This window comes from Triticum aestivum, chromosome 4A (genome assembly GCF_018294505.1).
Source record: "Triticum aestivum cultivar Chinese Spring chromosome 4A, IWGSC CS RefSeq v2.1, whole genome shotgun sequence".
Lineage (NCBI taxonomy): Eukaryota > Viridiplantae > Streptophyta > Magnoliopsida > Poales > Poaceae > Triticum > Triticum aestivum.
In genome coordinates this window covers 43,300,489-43,311,795 of record NC_057803.1, presented here as the reverse complement: position 1 = coordinate 43,311,795, position 11,307 = coordinate 43,300,489, and the positions used below count along the sequence as shown (strand labels likewise).

Below are 11,307 nucleotides of genomic sequence, written 5' to 3'. Positions count from 1 at the left end.
TGGTTGCATCTTGCATTGATTTCTACGTTGTACTGCTTCTAATTTTTCGAATTGCCACTTATGACAAGACACTTTTAACTTGGCAGAGTAATATTGGTTGCATCTTTCATATGGTGTCTAGCTTGCATTACTTCTATTTTCTTGAAAATCCTTCTGCTTAGTTTGCACATCGTAGCTGTGAATATGTCATGCCATCCTGTTTTTCTTACATATTCCATCCTCATACGGTTGTCTTACATCAAAGTATTGCTTGTCTGTATCATGCATCAATGAGTTCTGAAGAGTGATTTTATTCTTTTGTGTTGTGGGTACAGCTTGACATGGCAAAGTCAAAAAAGAGCAAGGAAAATAATATAGTAGGGAGTGCTGTTACTCGTCGGGTGAAACGGAAAAGGTTCTGCCGTCGAGATTCTGCTGGTACTTATAGTGCAGTAGAAGGTCCAAGTCCACCGGCTAAATCTACAAACACAGTATCACCTGCTCCACCAGCTGCAGCATCCGCTTCAACTGTACCAGCATCTCAACCAGTTACTCGTTCGTTTGCTCCGGAACTGGCCAGTTCCCAAGCTGCCTTCACACCTAACACTACTTCCGAAGCACTGCTGACACAACAGGACTTGGCAAGATCAGATGAACCTCATGAGCATCAACACCAAGACGGTACCTGACCGAGTCAAGTTGCAGTTGCATGCTCCTTTATATGTACTCTCACAGTTTGATGTACACTAACACTTTCCATATTCGTTGTTGAACTAGCACCACGGCGCAAGCGGAAACAGACATCAGGGATAATGCTTGACAGATTAACAAAATCTAAAGGAGGAAGAATGGAGATCCATTTTGAGGCAGGTTTAAAAAGGCCACGTGATGCTACAGAGTCAGCCAAGTTAGTATCAGAGGCAGCCGTTGCCGTTAGGTGTCATGCACGTATCCTCCCAACGTGGATCCAGTACAGGAATGAGAAAGACAATACCCAGTTTAACACCTTCCTTGACCATTTATCCGTAAGTAATGTTATTCATCGCAATTAGTAATATTGTCTTGCTCTGTCCCATACTTTCTAGCTTCCTCCTAATAAGACTCACATTCTTTTTTCAACAGATGAGGTTCAAGTTGGATCCGAAAGATGATGCAACTAGACAAGCATGCACTCATGTTTTTCAGTCTGCTCTGCGACAGTATCGGTACCACCTTAGAAAATCTCACTTTGAAGGCAAGGCTAACAATGAAATCGCCCAAACATCTCCAGTGGAATATATTACAGATGAAGACTGGACAGCCCTCGTTAAACACTGGTCTGATCCAAAGTATCAGGTAGGCTATATGTATTTGATCAGACCACATATTGAACTTGTATTTATGTATGTGCCTTACAAGTGTATCTTCTTCTAGGCTAACTGTTTGAAGAACAAAACCAACCGTTCTAAAGTGAAATTCCAACAGACCACAGGATCTCGTAGCTATATTGCACACTGCGAGGCTCTTGTAAATAGCTGCTACTTCCTTCTTTTTTTGTGCCATATTATCGTATCTATATTGACTTGTTCCAAATACAGAGGAAATCCCGTGCGGACCAAAAAGAACCTGAACCGAATGCAGTGCAAATCTTCAAGGATTGCCACACCAGCAAGATGAAGGGCATGAGCACACCAGTTCAAGCCGCTGTTGTAAGTCCTTACTCCTCCTGCCTTGAACTGATTGGTACTGTGATGTGTTCATTTAACTACTTGGTTTGCAGCCAATGTCAGTTACTCTGTTCACTTTTATTCACAGTTGTCTTAACGTATCATTTCACCTTACATGGTTTAAAAGAGATGAAGGATATTCTTTTGGTCTTGATCTGTAATCTAGTTGTTATGTTCACGTGCGCACACAATGATAAAATAGCCTGTTTGTTTTATATCTGTTTGCCCATGATATGAATGATGTCATACTATGTTCATCCTACTTTAAACCATGTCTCTTTATCCTTAGATGTCAACGAATGTGAGGAAATAGACAATACAGTAGGCATGCTACATGGACATATGTTCCGAAAGTGATTTTATTATGTAGTTGGCACTACAATACATGCTAATGTATTACAGTAGTTCACCAAAATAAGTTATGTATAAACGTTTAACCTACTTTGTTTGTTTTTGTCTCATTAGTAACTTATCTGGTACACTAATCTACAAGTTCAAACTTTCAGGAAGCTATGGAACAAATGATTGAACAGCCACAACCACCTGAAGGTGACGAGGCTACTACAGGCACAATGTCACCTCTTGCTGCAGTGCGTCAGTATCTCTCCACTAACAGTGCAAAAAGCACCTTCCTGCGTAATTCTGGGTTGGTTGTCAAGGTAACCTCGTCCAAATCGCCTACTGAACAAAATCTTCCTGCTAGACAGAGTGATATATCTGTGCTCCAGACACAAGTCCAATCCCTAATGGACGTTGTTTCGGAAACAAGAATAGTGGTTGAGAAATGTCGTCAAGATATGAATGGTTTTGAAACCAGACTATCAGACATTCGCTTCGTTGTTCAAGAGCAATGGCGGAAAAAGGTGGAGATCGTGCTGCTCCATCAGATTCTACAGCCTGAAACATTAGCACTCAGGTCAAATGATTTGTGCTTCTATACATCTGATGGTGCTTTTATCTGGAAGGACTGTAAACTTTATGCCAACAGGCCTTTTGTTGTATGGTTGGAATTTATTTTGTTGTGATACAACATTTATGATGCTGCCTCAGGCTGCAGTAATTACGACGCTATTTTTGTATAGTGTAGGTTTATCTTAGTAATGTATTCGGCCTAAAGCTTCGTAGGAGCCCAACATGCCAACATTCGTCGGGCCCATTCCAATTGGGCTAAAAACGATTATGGGCCGAAATTGGCATGTAGCCCACTAAAAATATCTGGGCCTAAATCAGCATAAGCTTTCATATTTTTCTGGTAGGCCTGTGCCCATAGTGGGCCTTTAACGGGCCTAAACATAATTTGGGCCCTCAGTAAAAATAGGTCGTTTAAAGGTGTAAATATCTCGAGCCCATAAAATACATGGGCCTTTAATAGACCGAAAGTGAGATTGGGCCCTGATTGTGCCAAATAACCCACTGGACTTTAACAGGCCGAAATTCGGACGGGCCGTAAATGCGCCGACCTAATACACGGGCCTTTAACAGGCCGGAACTTCGGTCGGGCTAGATTATCGTCATTTTTATATGGGCTGTTAATGGGCCCGATATGACGTTGGGACACATATGGCCCATGGTTTACGTCCGGCATTAACTGGCCGAAATTGACAACAGGCCGAACGTGGCCCAAAGCTATAGTGGGCCTCTAATAGGCCGAATGTCAGACATGGCCGAATATGACCCAAATCCTTCACGGTCGTTTATGGGCCGAAAGTTTTGATGGCCTGTAAATGGGCCCAAATGAAGCCGGACCTTTAACAGGCCGGAAATACACCGGGCCGTAATTCGGCCCAATTACTTAGCGGACTGTTAACGGGCCAGAAGTGACCATGGGCCGCGTTGATGACAAGTTTAGGACAGGCCGTTGACGGGCCGATTTGACAGAGAATGTTGGGCCTTTAGCTGGGCCGGCCCATTATGGTCGGCAGAATCTAGTGGGCCTTTAGCTGGGCCGGCCCATTGTGGTCCGCAAAATCTTGTGGGCCTTTAGCTGGGCCGGCCCATTATGGTCTGCAAAATCGTGTGGGCCTTTAGCTGGGCCGGCCCATTATGGTCCGCTAAATTTTGTGGGCCTTTAGCTGGGCCGGCCCATTATGGTCCGCTAAATCTTATGGGCCTTCGGTTGGGCCGGCCCATTTAATCTTTGTGGGCCACTTTTGGGCCGGTCCACGTGTCAACATATCATAGGCCCATCTCGACCGTTGGATGAGTGACACCTGTGCCAACGCGGAGCTGACGCGTGGATCCGTCAGCCAATGAGAATTTTACACGTGGAAAATCGGCATTGGTCGTGGCTGTTAACGGGTTATCGGATCCAAAATCTGACCGGATAGCTTAACGGTGTTCCGTTACGGTGGATGCCACGTGTCGGTCACCCTTGACGAAATCACTTCTGTGACGCGCGATTTATCGTCATGGAAGTGGACACTTCCGTGATGATAATTTTGGCAATGTCATGGAACACTTCTACTACAGCACAGGTATGACTATCTTGATTTTGTCATAAATTTGTCATGGATGTACATGCATGACAGAAAACGCGACCTACTGTGACAAACATGTATCATCACGGAAGTGTATTTTTTTGTAGTGACGGAGGCTCCGTGGATGCTTCGAATGAAAAAAGCACCTGTCACTAGGCTTGTGTACATGTTGAGGAGCAAGGGGCTGCTAGAAGATAGCATCCACACCACTCCGGAAGAGCAAGTTGCCATGTTCCTCCATGCCGTAGGTCATAGCCAGAGGTCTAGGGTGATCCACAACATGTTCACGAGATTAATGGAAACCATTTTCATGTATTTTAGGCAAGTGTTGTATGTTGTTGGAGAGCTCAGAGGAGAGATGGCTAGGTCACCAACCAGGCAAACTCCTAGAGCCCAAGATGGTATCCATATTTCAAGGTGAGCACTACTCGTAGTTCATGCCTTTACATGCTTGTCGTGCAATTTTTAGGATTGCCATAACACCATCTTGTCATGCCATTTTCAGGATTGCACTGGCGCAATAGATGGTACTCATGTGATTGTTATAGTGACGAGATCACAGTCTGCAACATACATGGGTAGAAAGCACTACACAAATCAGAATGTTCTTGTTGTGGTTGGCTTCAATCTAACATTCACCTATGTGCTAGCTAGGTGGGAAGGATCATCCCATGATGCTAACATCCTAACTGACAGCATCAATGGATCTGATGGCGTCAATATCCCTGATGGCAAGTTCTACCTAGGAGATGTTGGTTATGCATGTCGGTCTGGTGTTCTTTCACACTTCAGGAAAACTGGGTACCATCTGAAAGAGTTCTCTTTCAAGAACTGTCCTAGGACTCCACATGAACTATTAATCTCATATACACTACTCTATCTAGCCTTCGAGGGACGGTTGAGAGGGCATTTGGAGCTTTGAAAATAGGTTTAATATCCTAGATCAGAAGCCATTCCACCCTTACCCTACCCAGGTTAAGCTTGTTCTTGCATGTTACATCCTTCATAACTAGATCCTACAATGGGGTTGTGATGAACTTGTCCCGGAGGAGGAAGATGTGATGCCTGATGATGTTGTCAGTTACGGCCATGATGTGAATGCATTTGACAACAAAGTCTGGAAGAAGAAGAAGAAGAAGAAGAAGAAGAAGAAGAAGAAGAAGAAGAAGAAGAAGAAGAAGAAGAAGAAGAAGAAGAAGAAGAAGAAGAAGAAGAAGAAGAAGAAGAAGAGAAGAAGAAGAAGAAGAAGAAGAAGAAGAAGAAGAAGAAGAAGAAGAAGAAGAAGAAGAAGAAGAAGAAGAAGAAGAAGAAGAAGAAGAAGAAGAAGAAGAAGAAGAAGAAGAAGCAGTCATTTGTTTCGTAGCTAGGACTAAAACGATGTTCAAACCGTGTGTGATAAGGTTACCACTAGTGAGAAGTGATGACCACACCTTGTGTCATTCGCAACCAAACAACCTGTAGCTCGTCTAGCAACTCTGATGTAGGCAACCAAACACCATGGTAACATTTGTTTCTCTGATGGATGCAGACAACCAAACTACATGCAGATGTTGATTTTTTTATTTTGCTCAAACAGACTTAAGTGCGACAAGTATGGAAAGTGCCCATGACAACCAATCGTGATATAAATTCCCTAGAAGAAACGCATCATAAATTACAAACGGGAGCAAAACGTGTGCCCTGGAAGGCCCGAACCCAAGCCGCGTCCTATACGCTTCTCCGACGCAGCAGGACAAGAGGGAGGTTCACATCAAAAGCGGTGGCTTCCACGACCACGAATACCCCGGAGATGCTGATGTTTTGGGACAGAGATTGAATACAAGAGATGAACTAGGGCTTGAGATGAGATGGTGCTGGTGAATATGTTGATGAAGATTGGTCCTCCCATGATAAGATGGTTGTTGGTGAAGTCGATGGCTTCGATTTCGCCCTGTCGGAGGGAATCACTTCACCGGAGAGCAAAAGTGCCCCTGCCTAGGTTCCGCCTCGATATGGCGGCACTTCGTCCGAAAGTCTTCTTCTCATTTTTCTAGAGTAAATGGCATCATATAGGAGAAGATGGGCCTCCGAGGCCTGCCAGGGGCCCCACTAGCTCGCGGGGGAGGAGGGCATGGGGGGTAGGGCGCGCCCCCAGGCTTGTGGCTACCTGGTGGGTCCTCTTCTGGCAATTCTTTCACCAATACTTTTTATATATTCCAAAATAATTCTCCGTAAGTTTTCAGGTCATATGGAGTTGTGTAGAATAGCTATCTCTGTTGTAGCCCTTTCCGGTCAAGAATTCCAACAAAATAAGAGAGTAAAGACATAAGAATTGCATCGTAAAGTGAAATGACAATCCAAAATACAATAAATAACAGTAGGAAAACATGATGCAAAATGGATGTATCACCCACTAGCTTATATATACCACCATTAGCACCTTCAATTTATCGAGCGATTTTCCACCGCCGCCACATCGTGTCTCCTAGGTAACCCTGATCCAAACCTCTGTCGGAAGGGGAATCATCTCCATCTTGCAAACATTACTCACTTGCAAACAATACACATATACCCAAAGACATGTTATCTCCATCCCAAAATATAAGACATGTTTGCAAGTGTGTAATGTACTGGATGAGGGTTCAGGGTCGACAAGGCATGGACTAGGATATGTTAAAATAAGAGCTACATAAAAACAAATCAATGGCTTTTCAACATATGTACTCTTCATTCTCAAATTAGATGATTTTTTTGCACCTTGCGTATTTCATCATGAATTTTTCAGGATTTTTTTAAACCAAAAAGTTTGAACTATTTTTTAAAAAAGTTAAGGACTTCATGGAGCTAGGCCTCCAAAACGTCCTACCCATCTTATGCAAACGGAGTCTAGCTCAGATGGTTAGATTCTATGTGGTGGAATCAGTCCAACAGGGTTCAAGTCCTATAGTCTAGACTTGACACTGGTGTTCGCATTTTTCTGGATATATTTCAGGCTTCCCGACGATGTTCGTTCAGTGGGAGGAGATGTTTCCGTCGACTACGGAGGCGCCTGTGGTGACTTCGCCAATCTCAAGATATATGATGTCGGCTCGGTATTTCAGATGTGCTCATAGGAGTAGGATGCGTGTGTTCGTAGGGGTGTGTTTTGTTACTTTGTATGAGCGTTTAAAGCATCTCCAATTGAAGATGTAGATGCAAAAAATAACTAACTTTTACATCACGAGGGCCTAACAACGATATACAACAGATGATGTACATGTAAAGAAAATTACATCACCTCCTCCAAGTGATGTAAAATACAACACTTAAAGATCCAAATTTGCACCACCAGCTACCTGGTGATGTAAAATGCCCAGTCACGTGCCAATCACCCAACCGCAGAATTTGAAACTCCCAGCGCCCGCCCAGCGCCCACCCACCTCCCGCTGCCCGGCCCCATGGCCGACTCTGATAACCCCGCTGCCGCCTTCGTCGGTCTGACCAACCTCGCCACGGCCACTGCTGGCGCTACAACCTTCCTCGACCCCGCTTCCGCCGCCATGCCGCCCCCATCCCGCCACACCGGTTTCGCACCACCTCGTCTGGTCACCACTGCGGGAACTGGTGTGCCACCGACGAAGAAGTTGCCGGTTGTTAAACCCTGTGGTGGCGGCTCGTACCGGCCAGCAGCATGCAACCCCGCCACGGGTCCATCTCAGGCGGCGAAGAAGACAAAGGCGCTGGCGGCTACTTAGGCCAATTCAATACTGCCGCCGGCCGTGGCAACTGTCGCTGAACATGGGCGTCCTCCTCCGCCGCTACCGCAAGCCACGCCGACCATGGAGGAAGAACCGGCCACGCCCGTGGCCACCGCCTCCAGTGTGCTCAATGAAATTTCACAAAGGCAGAAAATCCTTTTTCTTTTGTTTGTTCTTTTCATGTCCAATACGAATATAATGTGACGTTGCGTGTACGTGTATTTGTATTCTTGATGATGGAGCATTCATGCGTGTGATAAATGTCGCAAACGAAGATTATTTCTCTTAAGAGTATGCATCACAAGAATATGGTACTCAATTTGATGATGATAATCTCAACGTGGAGGACAAGGGCTTCATTGCCAAGGGAAGAACCGCAAATTATACGATCGTCGAATATGTGTTGATTTGCACCGCGTGGAAGTTGAGTTCGAAAGAATATGATTGTACAGTGGCTGGAGTGTAGCTATAGGCTGCCGCGCGACCGTAGGCGTTTTACACCTTCAAATATACTCCCTCCGTCTCTAAATATAAGTCTTTATAGAGATTTCAATATGGGCTATATACGCATGTATATGAACATAGTTTAGATTTTTAAATGTAGATTAACTCATTTGGCTCTATATGTACTCCATATTGAAAGACTTATACTCCCTCGGTTCCTTTATATACGGTGTATTTGTTTTTTATAAAATCTCACAATGTAAGGTGCATTTGTTCTAATTCCTCATAATTTCCTTATTAACCATCTAAAAATAGAAAAGTATCTCTTTCCTGATTATCTGTATCTTTCCTTGTAGCAAAAGAATGAAAATATATCTTTCTTTTTTGCACGTATCTCTTACTTTTTCTGGACTAATTGATTTACTCGCCACTGACCAACAGATTTTTCAAGGGTAATTTCGTCCTAACTTCTCTATAATTATATGCCTTAGTCATCGTGTTAAAAATAATACACGTTACATAAAGGAACGGAGGGAGTACATCAGATGTTGGAGCACTAGTTTTCCATTACCAAATATACATCATCTATTGGAGTTGAGATTTTTTTGAAGATATAAAAATCATTTTTTTTTGGTGTTGTAAATTATACAACGTCTATGTTTACATCTCCAAATATACATCTTGTATCGGCGATGCTCTTACATCTGTAATGAAGGCGATCCAAAAAATAAAGACCCTGATAAATGTCATACGTGTGGCACGAACACATGACAACTTCAAACGTTTTTTAGACAAGTTTAATGACGTGAGGATGCCAACTTTAGTTGTCAAGCATGACAAAAAATAAATAAATTCAGATGAAAAGTTTCAGTTTTAATTTATTTTCTTTCTATTTGAATGGCAATTTTAGTTGTAAAAAAGTTAGGTTCGTGAAAAAGAAAGTAATCAAATTACAAGACGGGAGCAAAACGTGTGCCCGGAATGCAGGCCGTGTCCAACCGACGCGCCCTGGACGGTTCTCCGACGGCAGCTGGAGCCGAGGGAGGTTCGCATCAAATGCGGTGGCTCCCACGACCACGAATACCCCGTGTGTCCCTGTGCCGTGTTGTCTGATCGAAGCCCCGCCTCTCTGCTCTGCTCTGTCTCCTCTGCTCAGCTCTCCCCCTTTCCCCAGATCCGACGCGAATGGCCTCCTACGACGGCGAGGACGACTCCGGCCGGCGCCGCCCGCCGCCGCAGCAGCACCGCCCGTCCGGCGGGGGCAGCGGCGACCTCGCCGCCAGCGCCAAGCTGGTGGCGGAGGCGGCCAAGGCGGCGCTCCAGGACCACAACCTGGGGAAGGTCGACAAGGGCCGCACCGCCGAGGCCGCCGCCGACCTGCTCCACGCGGCCTCCCTCTACGGCAAGCTCGAGGGCAAGCCCGTCGGCGGCTACCTCAACAAGGCCGAGGACTACCTCCACAAGTTCGGTGCCAAGGAGGGGGGCAGCGGGGGCGGCAAGCATCAGCCGAGCGGCCACGGGGGTTCAGGCGGCAGGTACGAGGAGGAGGATGAGTACAGGAAGAAGCCTACTAGTGGTGGTGGGAGGTACGAACAGGATGATGATGAGTACAAGAAGCCCAGCGGTGGTGGGAGGTATGAAGAGGACGATGAGTACAGGAAGAAGCCTACTAGTGGTGGTGGTGGCTATGGAGGTGGAAGGTATGAGGAAGAAGATGAGTACAGGAAGAAGCCTAGCAGTGGTGGCTATGGTGGGGGGAGGTATGAGCAAGAAGATGACTACAAGAGGCCTCCTAGTGGTGGTGGTGGCAGTGGTGGCTATGGTGGGGGAAGGTATGAGGAAGATGATGGGTACAAGAAGAAGCCTAGTGCAGGTGGATATGGAGGTGGAGGGAGATACGAAGATGAGTACAAGAAGAAGCCAACCGGTGGCCATGGTGGAGGGAGGTATGAGGAAGATGATGAGTACAAGAGGCCTAGTGCTGGAAGCCATGGAGGAAGATATGAAGAAGATGACTACAAGAAGAAGCCTAGTGGTGGAGGAAGGTATGAAGAAGATGACTACAAGAAGAAGCCTAGTGGTGGAAGCCATGGAGGGAAGGATGAGTCAGAAGGCGGCGGCATTGGAGACTACATTGAACTTGCACAGGGTTTCATGAAGAAGCAGGATGGCGAGGGTGGGCACAAGAAGACTAGTGGCCATGGAGGAGGAGGGTATGGAAAGGAGGAAAATGAAGAGGATAGCGGCAAGAAGAAACATGGTGGCCGCCCTGAGAGTGGAAAACATGAGTCGGAGGGCAGTGGCATGGCAGATTACCTGAAACTTGCTCAGGGTTTCATGAAGAAGGATGGTGAGGGGGGAAGCGGAGCTGGTATGGGGGACTACTTAAAGCTTGCAGAGGGGTTCATGAAGAAGCGTTGATTCATAACTGATCTTCACTACATTGTGATTGGTGAGGGGCTTTGTGTTTGGTTAGTCCCTTCTTGTTTAACATCTGTATGTTGTGGAATTTCTTATGATTTCCACCGACAAAGCTGTCTTGCCTGTGCTGTGTGCAATGTACTGAATGCCCAAGGTGCTACTTTTAATTTCAGGAGAATAAAAGATTGGATGAATAAACTTGTGTTATTCATGCTTTGTAAATAGTTCTGAATTGAAATAATTGTTGTAGTGTTATCATAATAAAAGTGTTGAATAGATCTTGGTGTTTTCTAATGGCTATTATTTGAATGTAGCTATGCTGGCGATATATCCTAGTATCTTATTATACTGAACTGAACCCTAATGCAATGTTGTGCGTATCTAAAACCCTTGGGCTAAATCTGAAACAAAAAAAGGCACATATGAAGATCATGATTAATATATGTTGTAGCACTATGTTTGCTGGATTCAGTTAAAGAGACACTCTGTTTCTTTCAGCAAGTGTTTTGACTTTGCCCTGTGAAATCATCTCTTAAGTGGGTTGGTTGAAAAACTGTTTTTATC

General features: G+C 45.1%; 1 protein-coding gene across 1 annotated transcript; it reads left to right on the top strand.

The window, feature by feature from the left end:
• Positions 1 to 9,396: 9,396 nt before the first annotated feature.
• Positions 9,397 to 11,019, top strand: LOC123085035 (uncharacterized protein At5g39570). The gene has a single exon (XM_044506593.1). It carries the CDS (start codon positions 9,508 to 9,510, stop codon positions 10,741 to 10,743), a length of 1,236 nt encoding a protein of 411 aa, XP_044362528.1. The 5' UTR covers positions 9,397 to 9,507; the 3' UTR covers positions 10,744 to 11,019.
• The last annotated feature ends 288 nt before the right edge of the window (positions 11,020 to 11,307 follow it).